This window comes from Helicoverpa zea, chromosome 2, assembly GCF_022581195.2.
Source record: "Helicoverpa zea isolate HzStark_Cry1AcR chromosome 2, ilHelZeax1.1, whole genome shotgun sequence".
Classification (NCBI taxonomy): Eukaryota; Metazoa; Arthropoda; class Insecta; order Lepidoptera; family Noctuidae; genus Helicoverpa; species Helicoverpa zea.
Window position 1 is genome coordinate 1,164,260 of NC_061453.1, and position 25,991 is coordinate 1,190,250.

The 25,991-nt window shown below is 37.9% G+C and overlaps 1 protein-coding gene across 1 annotated transcript; it reads left to right on the forward strand.

Annotated features, from left to right (window-relative positions):
• Positions 1 to 19,782: 19,782 nt before the first annotated feature.
• On the forward strand, positions 19,783 to 21,736 carry LOC124640395 (innexin inx2). The gene is made up of 2 exons (XM_047178158.1): positions 19,783 to 21,033; positions 21,098 to 21,736. The coding sequence occupies exon 1, from the start codon at positions 19,893 to 19,895 to the stop codon at positions 20,970 to 20,972; it is 1,080 nt and encodes a 359-aa protein (XP_047034114.1). The 5' UTR covers positions 19,783 to 19,892; the 3' UTR covers positions 20,973 to 21,033; positions 21,098 to 21,736.
• The last annotated feature ends 4,255 nt before the right edge of the window (positions 21,737 to 25,991 follow it).

A 25,991-nucleotide genomic window follows, 5' to 3' on the forward strand; every position in this document is an offset into this window, starting at 1 on the left:
TAATCAGCCGTCAAATGACTTGAGTCAACGAACCTGGTACATAATGTCATTTATTTATAACTATTACGAGCTTAAGCCATCTAGCGACAATGAGGAGGGAAGGAACAGAGTTTGAAATTGCTGCAAATTCTTTGAGGTCCGTACAAATATCTATCAACTAGTACAGCTGTTGTTTCAACAGTTTTCCAAGTTGTTGATACCTCGTCGCAAGCTCAATCAATTCATCAAAAAAGATTAAGTTTTAGGTCGTCTACAATGTCGTTTGATTTTTTCTTGCAATTTTTTTCCAAGAATTAGTTAAGTAATTTACAAAACCATACGGACGAAATTCCAAAACTTCATGCACAAGTTACCACAATGTGCAGCCGGCAGTTTTCTGAGCAAACTAAGCAATGGTACAGACAAAAGCTTTTAGAATACTAATTTGTTGCAGAGCGACATAAATATACATTTCCATGCGAACATTCAAAGTTTGCACTCTCTGTCGATTACATAATCCGTGCCAACAGCGATAGCATATTTTTTTGCTCACCACACTCGTTTCAATATGATGACAGGTCAAACTTTATGTTAAAACGATTTTAGATCCATTAACAAATATTAATTCGGTGAATCAAGAATTGGGTATTACTAAATGTTGCTTATTATTTTGTATCCTGGATAGATTTTTAAATCCTAACTGTCTAAAATATTTTTAAGATGTGGACATCAGCTTTAAGATATCAAGATTGCCTTTTTTTTTTGTTTCATCTGAGGAAATATCAAGATTGCCTGCACACCAATTTATTTGCGAATTAATTTGTTGTTCTTGATGATACTATTATGAACCCTTTCAGTTATTCAAATGCATTAAAAGCATCTATTCAAAAATACTAACCACGCACTTAACAAACCACGCAAGCAAAAATCGGGGCCAGCCCTAAAAGCCAGGTCATTCCCGGTGGTCCATAACCGTTGACCACAAGCTACAGAGAATACTCGTAACCAGAATATTAATCATCTGTACTTCACTTTCTGCAATTCGCATACATTGTTTATGGTGCATTGTCCTCATGCGTCTTAGTCAGCCGCCTGTAGTTATACCTCCTTGGTGTTTATCCTTCTTGAATTGGGGAAACAGTTTTCTTTATGGCTGGCTTTCTTTTTTTCCTAAAGTTCAGTTTCAGATTTTTGTTACAGTTTTCAATGTAAATAGTAGATAAATTGTAAGTAAAAAGAATAACGGTTAATTACTAAATAAAAAGTTAACATAAACATGGTAGGTAAGCTCATGTTAAATTAAATAAAATGAGGTTTATGAACTAGGCACAGCACACTTTGTACATTTACTTTGTGTAGGTAAAACGGTTTTGTAACTACTTTATCTTAGCAAGTAGAGAACACTAAAGCGTAATACTTAACTAATTAGTCATCGGTGACAAAAGTCACTTTAACCATCAACAACAATAAACACAAAATAATAATAATAAAAATCGCGAGGTGTCAATTTTGAAATAGAAAACAAACGTAGCCACGTATAGGGTAAACAACCCAATAATAGGCCTGTTACTAATCCGACACGGATAGATGGCCATACTGGTTTTTTCGTCGACCATTTTTTCTGGTCATTTTTTAATACGTCCGTGGGACCGGACTGTGGGTCGTAAAAATGCAATGCGCGTACCAGTCGAACACAACGAGTTAAGACGATTAGTGAAGTTTGTACTAAAAGCTTTGCTGTTGGAATGCTAAAGAAATGTATGAAGAAAATACTTAACTCCGATTAACTGTATTTTTTTTTTGCTTTAGAATATTTTAAACTATAAGTTAAGAGTGCGAGAAAGCAACTGTTAACAGCATTTTTTGCAGCAGTATCTTCTTTGACTGATATATTCGCTATAGGTACTTGTCTGTAGGTAAGGCTGTCTCTGTCTATATAATGTTTTCATCTCTTACTTTAAAACCCTGACGTTGATCACGTATTAATAAAAAGGTTACAACAAAAAATGGTCCGGTGCTACTAAAAAGTCCACCTGCAAGTTTTTTTTTCTTGTGCCTTACGTCATCTGATCACCAAGACAGTTGATAGAGCAGTAATTAAACTAGCCAAGAAATCGGAGAGAATCGTTAATAAACCAACTAGGCTTTATAGCTATCAAATCACGACAACTTAATTTTCTTCAAAAAAAAAGTAAAGAAGTTCGGACTAACGACAGCATTTCTCAATTCTTAGAACTCCAAACTTGAATATGTCTTGTGCATTACCCCCTTAAATGTGATAAACGATATAAATTACCAAGTCATCTGCAGGAAATTTAAATCTTATCCGATTGAGATAGAACTTAATTTTGCCTGTAAAAAATTTACACGAAGCGCAAAGCAAAACAATCCTTATATCTAACAGCAATAGCGCGGTTTCATTATTGAAATGAATATTTAAAGCCTTTTTAGTTGGAAAGCGGTTGTAAAAGGAATAGAAGGTAATCTCTAACACCGTAGAACCGTGACGAAGAACAATAAACTATTTGGGTTTTCAAATAGGGTTTAAATTTGTCTGTAGTATCGTTTTGTCGGAAGGCATTTCGCGAGAGGCAGAGGGGTCTCGGCGTCTCTCGGCAGGTCTGACGGGTTCCGTGTTACTCATACCCCCTCCCCTGCACTGCTCTGCGCCCCCCAGCCCGTCTGCGCCGGCGCAGGCTGCGAGGCTACCCGTCTAGAAGCAATTATGTGTATTAAAAGAGCATGCGTACTGACATTTTGTGGTGTAATACGGGGTATTGCGGTCATCTGGCCCTGTATTCATTACTATATGAAACTTTAGCTGGTTTTGATGTTGACTTCGAAGCTTCAAGATTTCTAAAGCTCATTTTCTACGAAGACACAACGCACTTCATGTTACAGATAGGTACCCTAAAGACAAACCTTAACAATAGAGTAATTATTGACCCAACGCTTTAATGCCTGTATGCAAAATTTGACCTTTTTTCTCAGAGAACTCTTCTGTTTGTTAAAACGTTAAACGACACAAACAAATAATCAAATACTTAATAATGTGTGATGAAATATGAGATCGTAATCAGATGACAGTTGTTTGGGCCAGCTACCCTATCCCTAACGTCTTCATTTTATATCTTCCATATCTTCGCGCCATAGTGGCAGCCATCTTGAAATAACAAATGACATCCAAAATATTGTTTTTAAAGCGCTGGAGACAATGGCATAATGGTTTTTGCAAAAAATTGTAAGTCCTTTAATATGAATATAATTCTTTTAAGTTTTATGCAAAAATAAGTAGTGTATTCCTATGTGAATCAATCACGCGCTTGCATAAGTAATATTTTGTGGTTAAACTTATCGCAATCAAAATCTCTTGATGTATTCTGCCAATGGAAACCTCAATGACTCAATTCCGGCAGTAATTCCTATAAGACGAGTCATTTACTTTTACTGTTTTGTTGAGGTGTCAGCATATCATAGAAGACTTGAATATGTTGTGCTTTCGCCTTGCGGTTTACCAAAAGCTGTCAAAAAGGGCGAAAATTATGTAATTTGAAGGTGGTTTAGACAGTGTAGTGTTCGTCCTAACTGTATCTCTGTAATTACCATCCGATAGTAAGATATCGGCTCACATGTATGCATAAGGTCTTACCCATCCTGCCACAACACCTCACAGTTTCCCGCCAACTGACCATAGTGTATAGATGCATCCGTATCTATACATTCAACGAAACTACAGATATCGCGGTAATACACTAAAATCAATACAACAACATCGCTTTAGTTTTGCACTAGACAACTAGATAGATAGATCAAGTGTTGGCCAAGCGATGATAGACCATGACCAATAGGTACCTACATGACAATTTAATCCCCAAACTTCAGAAAAATCAGTCCACGCTCAGTCATCATACATTGCGAAAAGTCGAAATTATCTGAAGGGACGTAAACTTATCGGTATCTCAAAACGTCGATATAATCTTCACTTTTAACCGCCGACGTCGATTACCTATTTCCCAATAGGTAGGCCCATTTATCTTTATCGATAACGATGTAGCCTACTTGTCGACTCTGGTAGAATTTGGAGGACATTTTCAAGGTCCTGAAACCAATATTTGAAGACCGAAAATATTACTGAAGAAGGCGCGGTGTCATATCTTTAAATTGTAATCAATGTTGCTTTAAAAAAGTAACACTTTTTGGTTATTGTGAGTCATAGGTAGGCATTATGATTAATTTTTAGAATTTATTGCGTGATATTCACGCCCATTTTTTCCCCGGAAGGATTACGTGTCCTGTGTTACAATCATATGCCTAATATGCATAGATTAAAATATTTAATCAAATATCCTTGGTAGACCAGAAAATCATCACGTACATCCGCCTTAAGAAATACAGGGTCCATGGATGCAAATACAGGGCCCGACAGGGTCCATGCGAACTACATATTTATAAGTATTACCACCAAAGAATACATGTGGAAAGCAATAAAAGTATTGAGTATTGAGTACAGAACTCAATGTGAATAAATTGGGCTAGGCATTAAAAATATATTTTCTTAAAAAAAAATCCAAAATTAACAATGTTTCAAACTTTTTTTACAGTACTTTGAATTACGATGGGTAATTTTCAAATTTTCCTTAAACTATTTAAGAAAAACCCAGAATTCGGATTTGCGCATTGGGATGGCAATATTTCCCATTAAAATATTGTTTCAATGTGAATCACTATTAACTACTGCAAAATAACTCAGTCAATTGTGTATTGTTGGGAGAACAATACGTACAAATAATGATGAATCCTGAAATTTTCGTTTTCAGTTTAGTAAACAGGACAAATCTTTGTCCTCTCAATGAATTATTAATTCCCCTTTGTCTTGGGTAGATGTAATAAATTGAAACCGAAACAACATACATAATAAATAGTATTTATAAGTATATTTTAGTAACATGAACTCCCTCTTATGTATCACCTAATCGTCTAATGAAACGCTCTCTACAAAAAGGTAACATGTTATTTCTTAAAAACTAACCAACTCAGCTGCATGTCGCAGAGACCGAAACCCAGAGCTTAAAAACATATGCACTGAGCTGGAAAGACACTCGCAAAAGTTTGAAACCAAGGACGCAAGTCTTTAGTTTCACATGAAAATAAAAGTCATCACGCGTCAATTTAAAGCCAAAACTTGGGCGGTGTAGAATAGTGCTGGTGAGTCTGTTACCGACATCAAACTGATTGTGAAAGTATGGGAGGACTACTGTAAGTCCCTTTTCACCGACAGTCCCAATGCAACAGACGCTACAATCAGTTATCCATCACAACGGGAACCCTGCATATTGAGAGAAGAGGTAGCCGCCGCCATTAAACATCTGAAGCGCGGTAAGGCAGTCGGCGTTAATGAAATACCCATTGAAGTAATCAAGGACATGGGCGATATCGGTGTGGATATCATGCATATCATCTGCACAAAAATTTGGGACACTGGAGAATGGCCAAGAGATTGGTCAAAGTCAGTCTTCATACCACTCCACAAGAAAGGATCGACGAAAAAGTATAACAACTACCGCTTGATCTCTCTAATATCACACGGAAGTAAGATACTGCTACATGTCTCTCATTTTCAAAGTTGATAGGAATAGAGAGCAATTTGATGAAGTGAATAGTGCCCTCTCCTTAGTTACGCACTGGTTCACAACAAATAATTTAGTTCTTAATGCTAAAAAAAACTAAATGTGTTAAGTTCACCTTGCCTAATGTGAAACACTTAGGACCTAATATTATCCTAAATAATGAAGTTCTTGAAACTGTGAAGTCAACAGTGTTTCTGGGAATAACAGTTGATGCAAAGCTACAGTGGGGCTCGCATATATCTAGCCTCGCGGGAAGGCTTAGTTCTGCTGCCTACGCCGTCAGAAAAGTAAGACAATTCACTGACGTAGACACAGCTCGACTAGTCTATTTTAGTTACTTTCATTGCGTTATGTCCTATGGTATTCTACTGTGGGGCAAAGCTGCAGATATCGAAAACATTTTCGTACTACAGAAACGAGCCGTTCGTGCAATATATCAGTTAGGTAGCAAGCATTCCTTAAGGGAGCTTTTCAAAGAAATAGGTATCCTTACTGTGGCATCTCAATTCATCCTTGCTAACATACTATATATTAGGCAGAATATTCATCTCTACACTAAGAAAAGTGATGTCCACAGTATCAACACTAGGAACAAGCATAAACTGTGCGTACCCATTCACAGGCTTCACAAGGTGCATGGAACATTTAAGGGGCTAGGTATACGATTTTATAATAAACTTCCTCAGTCGTTACTAGAATTGCCATTTGATAAATTTAAAGTCCAAGTCAAATCTATTCTGTCGAAGAAAGCCTACTATACTGTAAATGATTACATAAACGATAAGAGTAGTTGGTCCTCATGTTAAACACCGGACAGCTTCAAGAGTTATCATTGATAGTTGATGTGATTTACTTTCATTTTATACGTGACATTTTCCATTTTGTATGTATACAGACAGATTATCACCATCGTACTGTTTTCACGATGAGTTGTTTCGCAATTTTGTAAATGGTTTACTAGCGACTGTAAAACTATTAGTATTAACTGTTTTCTTGTTATGTGGTTGCAAGTCGTCATGCTCCCTTAGACGGTATTGCTTGCGGTAGCGTCGGTGGTCGGGTTGCCTCCCTCCCTCAAAAATGTGCGAGGGGGGCGATGGCTGATCCTCGCGTTATGCTCGTGAACGGGTGCTGCTTGTGGTACCAGGTCGTCTTGCTGACTACATATTTTCTTGACTCGTAATATAATGTGTATGACTTTTGATTCGAACAGTAGTCCTAGTTCACCGTTTTCACTGTTTATGTTGTAAATTTGTTTTTTTTTTTTTTTTTATATATTATATATATAAAAACACGTCGTGTTTCGCATGTCGCTGAGTACGCCCTAAAACTATACCTATTTTCACTGAATGGAGGCATTATGTTCTCTCTTTTTTTTTGCAACATTTTTTTTTTTTTGTAGCTGCTTGAGTAATAGGTATGGGAAAGGTGTGTACTAGCTAACATGATTACATGTTTACTTGTTTTTTTTTTTTTATACAAATTTATGTGTATAATTTGCAATTTTTTGATGCACTGTATTAGTTTTAAGTTGTATATATATATATAAGTTTATTTTATTTTATTTTCAATTAATGTAAATATGTATATTGTGAATAAATAAAATTTTTTGTGTATAATTTTGAGTGATATTTTTATTTATTTTTTTGTATACGGTTCTTCAAACCATACAGACAGAATTGTGTTGCTGGGGAGTTTGTTCCACCACTTCTTCTTCCCAGCAAAAACACATAGGAAGTGGTGGTGGTGGTAGTGGTGGTGGTATGAAGGGCGGGCGTTTTGGGGGCTGTCTTTTGTAGATTTGACGTTCAAAAAGTGCTGATTTTCAGCCTACTTTGAATAAATGACTTTTGATTTTGATTTTTGATTTTGTCCTGAACACAAGGCTGCAGGCATTCCTGAACAGAGAAATTGCTCAGGAACAAGCTGGTTTCGTGAAAGCAAGAGGTACACGCGAGCAAATTCTCATCTTGAGACAGATAATTGAAAAGAGTAGAGAGTTTAATAAACCCCTGTTTCTTTGCTTTGTCGACTTTCGCAAAGCATTTGATACAGTCAAGTGGAGTAAACTCTGGAATATACTCCTAGAAATGGGTGTACCGCAACATCTAGTGTATCTCCTCAGACGATTGTACGAAGACGGCACAGCAGCAATCCAGGTAGATGGGGTTGACTCAGCCAATTTCAAGACGCAGGCGGGTGTTCGGCAGGGATGCATTCTCTCCCCGTTGTTGTTCAATATATACACAAAATATATCATGCGCAAGGTGCTAGATCAGTGGGATAAAGGGATATCTTTGGGGGGTCGCATGATTTCAAATCTCAGGTACGCTGACGACACTACTCTTCTCGCTCCCTCACTACCTGATATAGAAAACCTTCTCCAACTTCTAGAGTGTACCAGTCTTGAGTATGGCTTGGCTATAAACCGCGAGAAAACCAAAATGATGATTGTGGATCGCAAGACCAATAATAGACCGGAGATCCATAACATTGGTAACTGTGCACTTGTCCAGAGCTACTACTACATACATTTACTTAGGCTCTACCATCAACAACACCGGAAGTTGTGAGGAAGAGATACGAAGGCTGGACAGGGATGAACCTGAACAGGGATGTGCTGTGACGCGTTCAGCTGTGGAAAAGCTCAAGAAAATCTGGAGAGACACAGGCGCATAACCAAAAATACCAAGGTCCGACTGATGCGGTGCTTAGTCTTTCCTATCTTTCTATATGGAGCTGAAACGTGGACTATTCGTCAAAAAGATCGCAGCAGAACAGATGCGTTGGAGATGTGGTGCTGGAGGCGGCTACTGAGAAAAAGCTGGACTGAACACCGCACTAATGTATCCATATTAAAAGAGCTTCACATCAAACAAAGACTTTCTTCGATTGTGCAACTAAGAACACTTAAAATGTTTGGCCATATCATCCGCAATGAAGACTCAATGGAACGATTAGTTGTGCAAGGGAGAATAGAAGGACAGCGTCCTCGTGGACGATCGCCAACCAGATGGACAGACCTCATAAAATCTGTAACATCACGCTCAATTGTGGAGTGCGCACGGAACGCCACCAGCAGGGAGAAGTGGAGAGAAATCGCAAGGGCAGCCACCAGAGAATCCATGATCACGACCACTCTGCCAAGAGTGTCCAATTAAGAAGAAACCAACTCAGATCTGTCAAAATGCAAACCTCAACATTTTCGAAAACTGGCAAAGAAATACGTATAATACGTACTACAGTCAAACCACAGCCCAACTAATATTTTCTTCGCATAGTTCATTAAAACTTCAACTACGCTTAGTGATTATGTCATCACTACATATACTACGTACTCAGATTAACAACATTTTAAGTAGTCGTTGTAATAGCCAATAAGTGTTTTACGAGCTTAACTCTACGATAAGAATTCGATAAGTACCACAGCTTATTTACTATGAGAATTTTATGTCCATTTAATGAGAACAATGAATGAAGGATTTTATGTCAAGTATAGTTGGGATGATAAGGTCCTTATGAAGACCTCATTATTTCCCGCTATTATTATTTTCTAGGTGTGTTTTTCAAATAGTCAAAAGTCAGTAAGTCTGACACCAGTCTTACCAAGGGCAATCCAACAGCCCGATCAGGAGGTCAGATAAGCAATCGCTCCTTGTAAAAGAATAGAACCCAGCTGCTCCGGTATGACTGGAAACCGACCCCAACATAGTCGGGAAAAGGCTAGACAGATGATGATCATCTTTGCAAACGTTTAAAGAAAATGTCAAAACGTTTGCACGCTTCCAAGACATGGTTGGCTTGGCCCTATCATATACTTTATTTGGAAAAGTATAGCGCAAATGCATGACAATCTAACAATCATTAAAAAAATCTAGATATGAACAACAGCGTATCATTTCTAAAATAGTTCTTGTGAAATTTAGAACCACACCTTTTTGCAAGGTTACTTATCAAATATACGAGCGATTAATAAAAAAGGTGCGGCCCGTATTTTCGATAAATCGTGGCGAATAAAATAATATCTTGCTTTGTAATGCATGAAACTGATTAACAACTAATCAGTTTTATATTTAACGTTAATTGGCGTAAATTAGAACACAAATACTATAATAATTTCGTATGTGTAAGTGCAATGAATTGTCATGTGCAGTATAACAATGCACTTTAAAGTGATTGAATCATTTGAACTGATGATCCGATTAGATACTAAAATAGTACCGAACATTTCTTAGAAAATTTAACTACCTATCATTTATTATCGTTTTCACTCTTATTAAACGACCAAAAACAAACCCTGGTTCGACTGTTAATTTTGCATTGTGAGACTTTGACATGTGCCCACGTCGTTGCCGTGGTTTGGCATTATATTGCCGTACACATTTCGACTTTTGAACTTTTAACCACCTCATGATTATTAATTAATAATTTAATTTAAGTATTATGCACCTGTGTGTTATCAAAATGGTGATATAAACAATGTGTCAGATATTCAGATTACACATTACATAGGTACCTTTTTTGTTACTGGCATACCAGGGGAATTGGTTACTGTACTGTAACCTGTAAGAAAAGTCCAATGAATTTCCTTCTTTCTTCTTTGTCTTCATACAAACTTTTGAAATCAACAGGTTTAGCCATGAAAGCATAGCCAGACTGACGCAGCTGGGTATTGTCGCATGTCTAATATTTCTGCTGCGGGTTGTTCGAAAGAGATACCGCGGCCCTAGCACATAAAAAGGCCTACGACGGAACACGACGGTTTTTAGTCAGTAAGAGTCTGACACTCCCTCACCGCTGCTAACCCACAGCGGGAGGGGTCATTTGATGATTTTTGAAGACGTTATAAAAAAAAAAAAACTAATATTTCTAAGGATAATTTATGAACTTTATTTTTATCTATTTATTTATGAACTGTTATGAATTTTGTGGTTTTTGAAATATCATGTATCTGGTATGTTGCGGTTTGGTAAATTACGTATTTAACATACAAAGTAAATTAGGGTTAATACGTGTTTGCATGATATTTGCGATGCTTTCGTAATTTTTACTTGACTGCTAAGAAGGATACTTTTTTTATCATGTTCGTCGCCAGTCAAAAATAAATACTTTTCCTAAATAAAAAGAACCTTGAACTTAGCATCGTTATTGAACGTGGCAACAAATCTCACAGTTCTTAAAGTCGTAAGGTCCAAAGTCTCGTACAGGATACTGGGACCGGTCAAATAACAATGACGTGGTTACTGACAAGTCATCTATAGAGTTAGGTCTATTCTTAGCCACGGACGCTGAACAAACCCGTTCTCATATCTATCTAGTTAGATCAAGAGCCAGAGACAGACAGAACTCCTATATTCTGACTATTATTAATGCGAAAGTAATTCTCGCTTTGACTGTCTGTCTGTCTTTCTGTCCGCCTTTCACGCTTAAACAACAGAACAGATTTAACTAAATGAATTTGGTACAAAGTAGTCTAAAGCATGAGAACAGACACAAGCAACTTTTTGACTAGCGTGGCACAGCTAGTACCTATATTTTATCAGCATCCACCCAACAGTGGGTAACGATTGACTATAACGAACTTTCATTATTGGTTGATTTGGGAAATTTAAAGAATATTGTTTAAGACGTCAAAACCGCCCCAGAGAAAGATACAAACTAGTTGAACGCCACAATTGGGAGACTTCGTAAATAAAAGTGTTCCATATGCCGACGTCTACAAAATATAGGAGGTCTTACAGTCACTAACTCTTGCCCTAACTTCTAAAGTAACTTACATTAGCATGCACAAAGGTAACTCAACCGCTTTTTACAACGTTCAAAGAAATGACGCTTCTCTGAATAACAAATGCACATATGTAAGTAAAAAACGTTTTTCTACGTGAGTGTAATATTCAATGGAGGTGCAAAACTGCGCTTTGTTTTAAAACGTTTTTGTTTTGTACTTGTGTATTTAGGTTTCAAGTTTTTAAGAATGCTTAGTCAGCCTTACAAACGGTTGTTGGCGCGTCGACTGGTATTTTTGAGGTTTCGAACATGATACATGATAACTAGTAAAGAAACCATATTGTTTATCATGAAATGACGCTTTATCTGACGATTTATCTAAGTTTTCTCAAATCCACCTGGTGGAAAAGGCATTTTTTTATGAGAAATCATGAAAAGACCTCTCACGCTGTGGTTGCAGCGTGAGGGAGTGTCAGTCTTATTGACTAAAACCCATCATGTTCCTTCTTAAGCCCTTAATGTATCAGGGCCGCGGTAACCAAGTAAGAGAGGCCTAAAACCACCCTAAGACCAACAGTTGTTCAATAGTAAATAGCCTGGTTATATAACGATGATACATATCCTAGATTTTACACAGCATTTCTAATCTCCAAAGACCTTCAAAAGCGTCAGTCGTTTTACTCCTATCGAACATCAATGGTTTATCAAACACGCCTGCCATTTACGACTCTCGATTGGCATAAAGGAGGTATTAAGTTGTCTTACCTCTTTATCTGCTTCGTCATAAATTCTCTGTTGGCAATACAGGCGGTTAATCCTCTCGTATATTGGGGTTTATCGGTAATACAGCTTTTGGTAGAGGTCACCTGATATTTGGCGGTTTTCTTTGAAATGGTGTTTAAATTTTGACATACAAATATGAAGTGGGTCTCTCTAAAATAAAGGTGTGGTTATATGCATAAGTTAGTAATTAGGTTCTAGTAATAAATTAGGTAGTCCAGGTTATTTAAAGTTAACAGTCATTTGTACATGAATCAGAATAATTACCTAGGGAGAGATATGTACGTTCAGCAATGGACGGTTTTGACTGATCGCCTGACCGCTGCAATTTTTTTTAAATGTAAATATGGTAAGTAAGATTTCATAGGTACTTTTACTGATAATATGAGAGATGATTAGGTACTTAATTGTGTCAATAATGAAAAAGTATATAAGATGATTTGAATCCATTTTCTTGAAGTGGTTTCTATGCTCCGTTTCGTTCGTGTCATTGACATCACCTGTAAAGTTCTCAAAGGGAAAATAAATGCAAAATTCCACTTTGTCATGTGATTGGACTAAACAAGGTTACTGAGATGACTACAGCTAGTACCTAATGTAACTGTGTACCTGTATTAATTTACCTTAATTTCAGTTGTTCTAGAGCGAAAATCCCGTCTGCATAAGCGAAATTTTGCATTTGAAATATTCTTTCTCAATGTAGATATTTGGCTATTATCTCAAGATTTTTTGAAGTTTAAGAATACGAACACATTTTAGACTACAGTTGGCCGATAGTTGACCCTGTGGTTGGTTGACAATTTTGTTTTAAAGGTGATGTTGATTCAAATCTAAGTTTTCAGTCGGTCTGATACCGGCTAAATACCTGATCGTTGTGTTGTGTTTACTACCTACCATTCATTTTCATACTAATTTTTGAGCTCGAACAAGCTGTCGGCCAACTAAAACTTTGCAGTAGGCTCTTAAAGTTGAGACGGTAAAGCATCCAAGACATTTTCCTTGTTTTGTGATTGGTTTTTTCATTGAAAGGGGATATACCTCTTACACCGGTGAACAATTATTACGAATGGATGGTAGTTAAATGATTTCACTTTCCAAGAATTTAGCTCATTTGCCTGTTCAGATTCCCAACATAGTATACCGATCTACTGAGGTAAAGAAATTATACAAATTGCACTTTACACATTGATCGTATGATTTCGTAAATGGCGACTTTTCAACCAATCTATGGCTGGCCTAGATGTAAGACAAGCAGCAGGACCCTTGAGCAAATGTAAAATTCGATGTGCATCTGCTGTCAGTCACGTAAAACCAATAGAATCCACAGTATATAATGAGTCAGTGCTCCATGCAAATCCAGGTCATTCAGGAAAACAAGAATTACTAAACGGTATTTGCTAAATTCATATATTGTTTTCCTCAAAGGTTCGAAGAGCCAGCTTCAATTTTGATGAAATAAGCAACGAGTATTAAATAACAAAATATGTTTAGGTTAACATTATTAATTTTATAAATAGACGTGTCAAGTCGCCTAACAACACGTAAGGCAAGTAAATTATACACGATAATGAATTAATCAAATGTGTGCTACAAGGAGAACAGACGATATCCTTAAAACAGGCAGGAATAACCACGAGGACCAAATGAGTAGAAGAAAAGGAGACTTTCTCTATTTCAAAGAAAAAAAAGCTTCTTCCAAATTCTCCGGTCGGATATCATCGTCCTCCGAGCCTTTTTCCTCCTCAGGATATCCTATATACAAATTACTTAAATGTTCACCAATACCAGCCAAGATAATATTCGGCTACAGATCAACATGAAAGGCTTCCATTTTCCAAAAATAGATCTTATCCAAATTAATTGAACATACTCTCTAATTCACTTATCTATCTAATAATATAAAATGATAGGACTTCCCAAGTGCAATATTATCATGATAACTTACAGAACACATGATACAGTGCGCACTTCGAACTGACTGGGTCAAGGCACTTATTGAACGTAATCTGGTCCAATTTGAGAGCATGGCCGCTTGTCGACGCAGCTTGACACTTTCTTAACCATAAAAATGTTCTTTAGGTTGTTTTTATTCTTTGTTATACTGCTCAGTAGCAAACTTTGTCGAAAATGTCTGGTGGATTTGGGAAAACTCTGACACCAGGGTTTGTTAGGTGATTATACCTGCAGCTCACTCGATAAGAAGATTCATTCTTCTTCTTTGGTGTCGATGACATGTCTTATAGTGAGACTACACTTGATATTGATAAGAAGATTCATTGATATTGTTTTAATGTCTAAAAGACACTCTCTTTCTGCTATTTATAAAATATGGTGGTGGGGTCAGCTATCCTGATTTTTCTTCCCTATTTTGCTCTATCACACTGACTATGTAATTTGGAGATAGGGTGCTAACTAATAGGGACTGCACGAATAACGATTAAGTTTGACAATAAACATATGTAAAATATCATAATATACATTCTGATTGAGATGACCTGCTTAATGTAACCGTAAAAACCTCTTTTTAGTCTTTTCTGAAGTAGTAGTTTTGAGCTGTATGCATCTTGGCACACAGTCAGACCATGTCCTGGATCGATACTTCAGACATCTACTTATGTAAGCCACCTACTTACACTAAGTAGGTATCTGACTTTAAAACTTTGATCTTGGCCCCAAGTCTGCCAAAATGGTCTAACACTACTTACTAACGTCATTACATTCTTGAATGAAATAAGAGATAAATTAAACTTCGAAAATCAACAAATCACTTAAGCATGTACTTGTTTATAATTTGACTAGCTGATCCCTGCCTCCCGAGTGCAACTACTTCCATCCGGATAAAAAGTCTAACAGTTGCAACACTTATCACAGAATTGGATCAATTTACACAATTCAGATCGTCAAATGTTTTGAGTAGCAATATTATCGGGCACTCATGCAATCGGTGCACTTTTGTTTTCATTGCGTACTACAATAAAAGGGCAGCCATAGTTTCTTTGTTCTGCTATATACTGATAACAGTGGAAAAGGAAACGAATCTCTTGGTTTACAGTAGACCGTAGAACATAAAGCCTGGCCCATACAGGTCCCAGTAAATACAACAGCTCAAAAGTTGGCTTCTACATAGTGACTCTATGTCTAGTCAAACTGTTATGTATAGCCGTTTCACAAAGGTAGAATTATTTGACGAAAACCGTTCAAATCTTCATTTAGATTTGACATGAAGCATGCAGTTTCGACTTCTAGAATTGGGGTCTAGAAGTCGAAACTGCCTAAATCTTTTAAAGCCACCTTCAAACAACTCTTCCCATTGTAGCAGAACCGAGAGAATTTGTTTGAAGTAAACATTCAAACACAATAGTCATATCATATCGGTATCAATCAATATGCAAAAGGATTCTCTGTCTTGAGTTATCTGATGATTGACTTAAAACACGGCACGACGCAGATAAAATACGTCTTATCCATCCGTACGAGTACCTATATCATAATCTTTGAAATGGTCGACAGACAAGAATCCTTTTCAAGTCTTCATGATTTACTAGTATAAACTAGTGACATTTTAATTATTAAGATGTCATTAACAGGTTCTCTTTTCACAAGTTAACATATCATGCTACCTATTATATTTACCTACTTACAGATTATATTCATTTTATGCTGGTCACCTGATTCTAGTAGACCTTCTTTTAAAAAATATATTTATATTCGACTGACCATGCACAATCTAAAAATGGAATCCCTTACGACATAAACAATATTACATTGGTTCATTCATAAGTTTCCGCATACTAGGTTTCTACTTTGTTCTATTTTTATTGTGGTTTTACTTACAAAATAAACCTAGATTACATAAGATATACCTACGCACTTTTACCTACTAAATGTAAATAACAAACCATTTGTAACATATTAATATTTTAATAGGCCTATATTTTATTGGGGTTTTCCTTAAATTAATTAAATAAACAAATAGACGAATTAATTGACTAGTAACTGTAAAGATAACATAATTATTACGTCGGTACTTAGTTTCATTACGTCATTTATGCACAATAATATGACGTGCAATTATTATTTAGCTGCTGTTTGCTTTAACGCTCTAATCTCAGGAACTATTCCAATTTGAAAAATTCCTTCAGTGTTATGTAGCCCATTTATCGAGGAAGCTTATTGACTATTTTGAATCCAGGTGCGCGGTATAGTTCCTGTAAACCGTGGGTGAAACTGCTGACATAGGTACGCTAGGTAATATCGGACTATCTGAAACTTAATACTTTTTGCACGTGGGTTTATAATGGATACGTTTGTGCAATTAAGTATCTACATGCATTACTAATTGTTATCTTGTAAGGAAAATCATAAGTTATAATGTTACTCATAATGAGCTATATCCTGTATTCTCTTACCTTACTATGTCTACGTTAACTGCTTTGTTCTTAAGGTAAATATGATACTATTGTTTTCTGATTTTATCTATGATCCTTCATTGATAGGTACCGATGAACAATACTTACTCGTAATCTTGTAAATTGTGGAATTCTAGTAAAGTTAACAGGTATGTGTAAGTATGAATAAAGTTATTAAAGTTACCAAACTTAATCTGACAAGAACTGTTAGGACTCATGCGTGACAGACCACGCTCATGCGTCACCATCGTTCTCGAACCGTGACCTTACTTCTAGAAGATGTTCTAAACTTATATGTGAAATTATAAATACCTACATAGTCTTTACACGAAATTGTGCTGCTTTTTGGCCATAGAAATAGACTTCATCTCCCTGACTGTGAATCCACATCATTTGACCTCAAGACACCGGCTTTTAGACATTTAATTGTATTTTTAGTAGTTTTGAAGCCTCATCATGCGTCAAATGATGACCTCAAGCTTCAAAGAAAACTATTCAAAACAATATAAGAACGCCAAAATATCTGTATTAAATTTACTGACTACTAATCTTCACTCTACGTCGTATTCCATGTACATTTTGCAAGAACACAATCTTATCTCACGGATATCGGCGATAATATATAAATTCATGGATTTTACTCGACACCTCTACGTACTGCTTCAACGTCCACTTCGCATAAGTGCCTATTATTAACTTACCTTATTGAACATTCAGCAAACACTAGAAGGTTTTAATAGACCTCAACAAGTTTGGCAAACTTGGAAGTACAGTACTCATCATCCTCCGAGCTATGTTGGGGTCGGCTTCCAGTCTAAGCGCATTCAGCTGAGTACCAGTGCTTTACAAGAAGCGACTGCCTATCTGACCTTAAAGTACAGTACTATCAACCAATTTTATTGTATGAGCATCCTTAAGCAAGTTTTCGCAGCGACAATCAAATGTCGAAATTTTGCGTGCATTGTAAAGGTCTTGTTTTGGCAGTTGCAAACGATTATTCGACAAGGTGGATCACCTAAATCTAAGGTTGATGGGGCCTACATACATCCAAAACAACATCATGTTCAGTTACTTCGAACTTCTTGTAGACTATAGGTTAAACATCTACCCTCATCTTTAAATTATTTAATTTGATTTAGCCGGGGATATAACCAATCTTTTCCATGCCTTCTTTTTATATTCTTCAACTCTTTATGTAGAAGACCTTTTGTAGATCATTCGTCGTTAACTGGCGAAAAAACTTCTCATTCCAACAGTCATAATATTTCTACCGCTTTCTCAAATAACCAAGTTGTTGTAAAATCGTGCGCGACCGCACGTAACTCTCAAATGATAAATATCCTAAGTTACCGTGAGATATTCAATGACGATTAAACAAATGTATTTCAAAATATTATAATTGCTTTACATCATACTCTAATGAATTACAAACTATTAGACAAGCTAATTTTCGTATAAACTATCTATGTTTGCCTTTTTCAACTATTTAACAGTTTTTTTTCTAGCTGTTATAAAAATCATGACAAATCGTGAGAGAGGTCGGGAGCTTAGGGAACGATTGTCATGCTCAGCAAGGCGCGAAGAATTTCGCAATAAAAAGCCTAATTTCCATTTTTCTGCATTACAGAAGTTACAGGGGACTATAGCACCAGGATCGCAAACAATAAACCATTAGATAAATGGTCCTAATTAATGCTATTTAAGATAGATCAAAACAAACAGATGTCTTCTTGAGGGGACGTCAAGCGGGGCCCAGCAGGGCCAAGGCCTGCCGGGGCTGCGGGTTGTTCGAAAGAGATACCGCGGCCCTGGTACATAAAAGGCCTATGACGGAACACGACGATTTTATTTTTATTTATTTATTTATTTAAAATACTTTATGCACATTGTACAACGGCGGACTTAACGCCTTAGGCGTTCTCTGCCAGTCTACCTTAGGGTGGTGGTGAAACAGAAATGGTAGGTGCAACACAGTTTGAGCATAAGTGCAAGAAAATAAAAATAAATATATTTATGTATATGTATATAAATATAATAAATATATATATATATATATTACTGAATCCAAGAGAAGAAAGTGAAGAAAATGAACTAGTGTAATGATTCCGCCAACTTGCCATGGATGTGATTACGCAGTTTAATTTTAAACGTGTGTCGACTTTTTACCATCCTGACCTCCAAGGGTAGCTCATTCCAGAGAAGGATAGATTTAACAAAGAAGGAAGAGTGAATAATATCTGAACGGTGAGCAGGGCAGTGAAGAAGACGATTATTAGAGGAGCGGAGATTTTTATTGTGCTTTGAACACACATAATACATAACACACACATTTTAGTCAGTAAGAGTCTGACACTCCCTCACCGCTGCTAACCCACAGCGGGAGGGGTCATTTGATGATTTTACGTCGCTAAAAAAAAAAAAAAAGGGGGACATCAAGGATACTATAAGTGTTCTCTTAAAAAAACTTTGCTCAATGTACCAAATCGATTACACCACGTTTAATATGAGAACCATAACTCGAAATCTTTTCGTTTATTTTGGCCCAATATTGTGCAATAGAAGCCAAACTGAATCCTCAGTGCACTTCCATGTACCTACCTATATTATGTATGTCCTTTTATAAACTAAAATCTATTCTACCTCTATTAGGTAGATGTTAGAATATCTCTCAAATTTCCGCAATATTACGTTCGCGTATGTGAAGTAATTCAATGCTGACAGAATGATAACATTAATTACACTTGAACCCTCGGCCTTTGACCGATATATCGTCATCAGCCAAGTGTCTGTCCACCTACACTCGCCAATAACATTATTTATGATCATTTGCTAACACTTCTTCACATACCAATGATTTTACTCTTAAGTATCCATCGCAATACTTTCAATCGGTTAAGTTATTAGGTAACCCGTTGTGGTTGTCAGCGCAGCTGCGGCCCCGCGTTGTCGGCCATTACCGTTAGAATGCATACTATTACCATTTCACGGACATGCACTCTCCCAAACTAAGTGATGCAACGCGTAATCATGTATTTAATTAGGCAGCAGTGCGGCGCACCGTGAGCATTATCACTGGTGGCCGACAGCCCCCGGGGTACGGCGTCACAGCTACCAGATGACGCCACGGAGGTAGAAATAGGGTCAGTGCTGTGTCGTTGCTCCGAGAGTCTGAGACTGCACGCGGCGACGAGGCGGGGGTCGCGGCCCCCCTCTCGCCCCGCCCCGCACCCGCCCCCCCCGGCCCGGCGCCCTCAACCGACGGTGCTCCCCACCGACCAGCATTCCGCACTCGACGCGAGGGCGAAGCGCACGCCCTGCTTTTTTAACGATCGCGTACGACGCGCCGCGCGCTCGCGGCTAGACGACCGCCATGTTTGACGTTTTCGGCTCCGTGAAGGGGCTTCTCAAGCTCGACTCAGTGTGCATCGACAACAATGTGTTCCGGCTTCATTACAAAGCCACCGTGATCATCCTGATCGCGTTTTCGCTGCTCGTCACGTCGCGGCAATACATCGGTGACCCTATCGACTGCATTGTCGACGAGATCCCGCTCGCCGTAATGGACACATACTGTTGGATATACTCAACTTTCACAATTCCCAACCGGCTGGTGGGCCGCGTCGGCAAGGATGTGGTGCAGGCCGGAGTCGCCTCGCACGTTGATGGCCAGGATGAGGTCAAATACCACAAGTACTACCAGTGGGTGTGTTTTGTGTTGTTCTTCCAAGCCATTTTGTTTTATGTGCCGCGATACTTGTGGAAAACATGGGAAGGCGGCCGCATCAAGATGTTAGTGCTCGATCTCAACTGCCCCGTCGTGGGAGATGAATGCAAAGATAGTCGCAAGAAGTTGCTCGTCGACTACTTTCACACAAACCTGCATACGCAAAACTTTTACGCGTTCCGATTCTTCATCTGTGAAGTGTTGAACTTCATCAACGTGGTCGGCCAGATCTTCTTCATGGACTTCTTCTTGGACGGAGAGTTCTCCACGTACGGCAGTGACGTGGTCAGCTTCACCGAGATGGAGCCGGAAGAGCGTGTGGACCCGATGGCTAGAGTGTTTCCTAAAGTGACCAAGTGTACCTTCCACAAATACGGTCCCTCGGGAACCGTGCAGAAGTTCGACGGCCTGTGCGTGCTGCCCCTGAACATTGTCAACGAGAAGATCTACGTGTTCTTGTGGTTCTGGTTCATGATCCTGTCTATCTTGAGTGGAATTTCCTTGATCTACCGCATGGCCGTGGTGGCAGGCCCGCGCGTGCGCCTGTACCTGCTCCGCGCCCGCAGCCGCCTGGCGCCGCAAGCGCAGGTGGAGACCGTGGCGCGCGAGCTGCAGATCGGCGACTGGTTCGTGCTCTACCAGCTCGGCAAGAACATCGACCCTCTGATCTACAAGGAGCTGATGGGCGAGCTGGCTGAGAAGTTCGAGGGGAAGGACAGTGTGTAGTCTGTCGGGGCGTGTGAAGCGGCTAGTGGACTTTGGGTCGTCCGTGTGACGTGTTAATAGTGATCGAAGGCCCGGTCCGCGAGGCGGGCCGGCGGCGGCTACCTGGCCGCTGCGCCCGCGCCGCGGACCGGGCGGGGCGCGCCGCGCACAAAGAGCGCCGGGAGCGGCTGTACGCCAACATTCCATTACCCACGGCCGGCGCGGGGAACGACCTCCGCGCCGCCGCATCGTTGTATTCCAGAACCGCTTTCAAACTAACGCTACCGAAATTGAAATAGGTGATATGACTCTTCCAAACGCAACACTTTGACTGAGTCGCGCCGCAATGGTCGCGCGTGCATTTAGCGTAATGTTATTGGGGCATGTTTATACTAGTAGTCGTAGATGTAGTTAGATCTCGTGCCTTCGTTTTGTATTTTGTATTATTTGTGTGCGAGTGTATCATGTTGAAGGAACGTCTCATTGTGATATGTAATTATTATTAATCTAAATTAAGTGACTAGCGTGTACGAAATAGAACGTGTGGACGGCTACACGATACGATATTGTATAAAGCAATAATAAAGCTAAACTGTAATAAAACGTAACTGAACTATTAATTATAAGATAATGGCTAAGTATACAAAATGAAAGTTGACAATATTATACATATATCTACGTAAGTAATTCGTACTGATTTGTATTAAACTTTTTTACATTGATGAAATCGATAAATACCTGCGATCATGGTTGATATTTTCTGAATATATTTACTGCCACATTAATTTTGTATTATTTCGATAAGAACTCCTCATTACAAATGATGATTCAACTAATCTTGATAACAATAACAAACTGCTTTGTTCAGCTGCCTTGAAAAGGCACACATCGACACAAAGCCAACACGTTACGACAAAGAGAACCAGTAACGCCATCTCTTAGGACTCTTTTAAACTACAAAATGTTGATAGCAGATGGCGTTGTTAACAAATTGCAGTTAAACCCGTTTTTTTTTCTTTTGCATTCTTTGATAATATAGGTACTTTAGATAATGAATTATGATACTATAAATGACATAATTTTCTTATATAACATTTTCTTTCATATACATACAACATGAACCTCGGCCGTTTGCCTGTTTCTGTATTTAGTTTATGGTAACAAACCACGATGAGCTGAGTCAATTCAGGATTTCTTGTGAAAAGCTGTTAGCTGTTAAGAATTCCTTAATTATTGAATCACACATATAACAATCACAATATAATAACACACCTATAAAATGACTAATATTTAAAATCTTATCTACCGTTACATATTCATTATTGCAAAGGACCGCCATTCCGGTAAGTAATTCTAATTATCCAAATGATTATTAAGCAATTATAAAATCATGACCCTGTTACGTAAATCGATAAATAGTGCGTCATATTTAAAACAAATTCATTCATAGATACCAAAAATCACGTCCGTTTCCAATAATCTATTTGTGTGTTGATTTGCTTACTGGGGATAGAATTTTGATAATAGCTTCTTACAAGTAAGTAATGGTTTTTGACTATCCATGACGCATTATGACGTGATAGATAGAACTACGTCATCTGACAAATACATAGTAAAATAAACAGCTGTTTTTACGTTCCTAATTGATGATGATGTCCTCCTAGCCGATTATCGGCTACGGCGGCTGTTCTCATGTAAGGAGATTAGCCAACTACGCAGGACATATTATAGTGCACGAGCATTTGCGCAGACACAGGTGCACTCACTATTCCTTAACTCTCATAGCCCGATGGGACGGTAATCCGACACGACCGGAGAGAGATCAGGCGCAGGACCGACATTTACGTGCTCTCCGATGCACGGGTGTATCAATCACCAGCTTCCAGGCTCCGGGCTGCTTTGTGAAAGTCTTCTAAAACCCACAAGGCGATTTCGGCCCGACTCGGGAATCGAACCCGAGACCTCGTGCTTAGCAGCCGCACTTGCGACAGCTAGACCAACGAGGCTCCTAATTATGCAAGCACTCATGCATAAATAATTGTACAATGCTAAATAAAAATATACCTTGCTAGGCAGGTAGGTACCTACATCCTATTATTGTGTGGATAAATATAGGCAACAATTTATTGTTGTATTATGTAGTTGATTTACTATCAAGTTTAATTCTAGTAGTTGTAGTTTATATCACCATTAAACTCTTTGAATGACGGACGACCTCATTATGGTAGGTCACCGTTACCGTTAACTAGGTAAGAAATACAGCATTCTTCAGTGACAAATATTGTTTTCCTTTCAAGCCCGTTTTAAAATTACAACTTTCGTCTTGCAGAAGACACGTTATTTCTGATCTAAAGGTGGACTCCCAAATTTGAATTAAAAATACCAATCACGTAATTAAATATTATTCTTTTAAATATTCCATTCAAATGTTTTTCATCATTCTGTAAGCGTAAAAAGCTAAGACTAACCATAAAGAGTAGACGTGTGAAATATTTCACTCGAGCCTCGTAAAGTCGTGATATTTGTCTGTGCTCGGCGCGTTCCGGGAAGTATTCGTTTACCTGGCCAGAACAAACGATGGGGCCTTCTTTGTTCAAACCTCTTGCCTTTCTTACTTGTATTTCTATTTAAGCTCATAGATTACGGAATAGAATTTGCAGGAAGACCGCAGGATATAACAATGCGTGCCGGCTTAAATCTTCCATTGTTTTTGGTCGTCATGTCTGCCCGCGGCTTCGTGCGCGTTTTATGCGCATATAAAATCCACTTAAGAACTTGGATTATTAATAACCTTTCTTTTGTGAGAGACTTTCTGATATTTCTTTTGACAAATAAAATGTGTTTTTTTCTCAAAGAGTGTCTTGCAGTCCAGCATCATCATTGAGGTTAAGGAGGTCCTTATCACATTTCATCATCATCATCAGGCTTTTTAGCATCCCACTGCTATGCAAAGGCCTCATCTCACACAGAAGAAGGCTAATCATAATTCACATTTAAAAAATGCATTCGCTGTTTTCAGAAATGATATAGGTGCCCGATAAGTAATAAACCTAAAAAAAGTTGCACACATAGAAACTTTTGTAACAGGACAAAACTAAGATTAAATTTCAGCCAGGTAGGTCAGTTTATAAATAAATCTTCGTACAACTTCTGTGAATACGATTTGCATAACTATTAAACTACAGTTAACTTTATGAAATAAACAATGGCGCAATTAAATACCATTTGAGCAAAATTACTCATCGTTTTACTCCTTATTTTGCAAAAGTCATATTTGAGTAAATTAGTAGCAAACCAGTTTCCCGTGGTTTTAACCACGTCATTAAAGAACTATGTATTTGACGCAGAACAATTATTAATAGTTAATATAAAGTACCTAACTAAAAACCAACTTATATTTATTGTCTAATTGTTGTTACCCTTTTAGAGTTAAACGGCTAGACCACGGATAACAAAATTATTAGGACTACACCAATTTGACGTGTGACAAATACAGATGAAATGTTATGAAACGCTTTACATCATTTCACTCTTTTCACAAAATTCTACCCATATCACATCCCTTCTCTATAAGATAACTGAAAAAATGCAAAGTATCCTTTTGCATTTACCTACAGTCAGGATCTTAACATAAGTCCTATACTCAATACTCAATAAGTTTATTGCATTCCATAATGTGTACAGGCTGGTGGGTAAAACACTACAAATGTGTAAGTACGTTACCTGCGAATGCGCACGCATATAGGTACATTGGTAGTGTAAAGAGGTTCGATAAACCGTTACTTGGCCGTATCTAGATGGTCTATGTCAATCACTCCTTATTCTAGGATGAAAAACCAGGCTTGCTTTTCCATAAAGGCAGTAACTCGATCTAGCTAGGATAAAGGGTTGTTATACATGTAATAGGTATGTTTTTAGATATCAACACAAGGAGACCACATGCTGAAACAAATTAAAAGTACATAGCTTAAAAAACACAGCTACATTTAAGTACCAGTTGATATTCTCCATCATTAGATCACTTCGACGCTACCATTATTGTATTGTCATCAGAACTACTTACAGCTGCCAATTTTTATGAGGCTACGAATCTCCTCGGCTCCTTGGAAGATGGGTAAATAAGTTACCTTAGATTCCAATACATAGATGGGTACACACAGGACGACCTTATAAGAGCGTGTTAAATAAGAAATCCTAGGCTGGCCACTACAAAACAAACACTAATTGCTGCTTACAAACTTTTTTGTACTATAAAATGACTATAGTTTCGTTCAACGATCACTACGGTCTTACGTACTTATTAATTAAACAAATGACCTTCGTACACGAAGGAGAAAAGACTAGCGGAGATGCCCTAACGCAGGTAGGTCACGCGCCTTCAGGTAGGTCAAATACGTCACGACTACGTCACGGCAGGCGTGGCTGGACACCGCCCATATATCGTCCTTTACATCAAACTGACATCTTGTCATGGTTGTATTTTTACCACAATTTCAACAGATTTTATTTGTTACTCGATTAAAACGATGAAATGCGCTATCATTAATTGTAGAAATTGCTCAGGATCCAAACTCAAACATACCATAGGATAACATTTCACGTGTAAGTAATATTTTAGCTTTAAAACATATTTTTTGCTAGAGACATCTGTCGTCGAATAGCTGCATTTCTAGAACCTCTAAGTGAATTTGTATTATTTTCGTATCAATCTTGTATCAATGTATATTATTGGTACCAATTTTTGCCTTAAAAAGCAGCTTCATTTTCCCTTGCATCCTACAAGTTTTTTTATAGATTATTTACAAACCAAAACATATGATATATTATCATGAAAATTTAATATTATAAAAACACCATCTTTCGGTAAGTAGTCGACTTACGTATATTTGAAGTAAAATTGTGTTCATCAAGACAGAGAGACCCGTTACAAAATTAAGTGCTACCAGACATCGAAAATGCAATCACCCATTCTTAAAAAAGGTCTTATTTAAAAAAGCTGCAATTATCTTAAAATTAATCATAACTCTAACTATGTAGATT

Bases quoted from the DNA above. Each gene is read 5' to 3' on its own strand.
- LOC124640395 (XM_047178158.1), top strand. From the start codon at position 19,893: ATGTTTGACGTTTTCGGCTCCGTGAAGGGGCTTCTCAAGCTCGACTCA.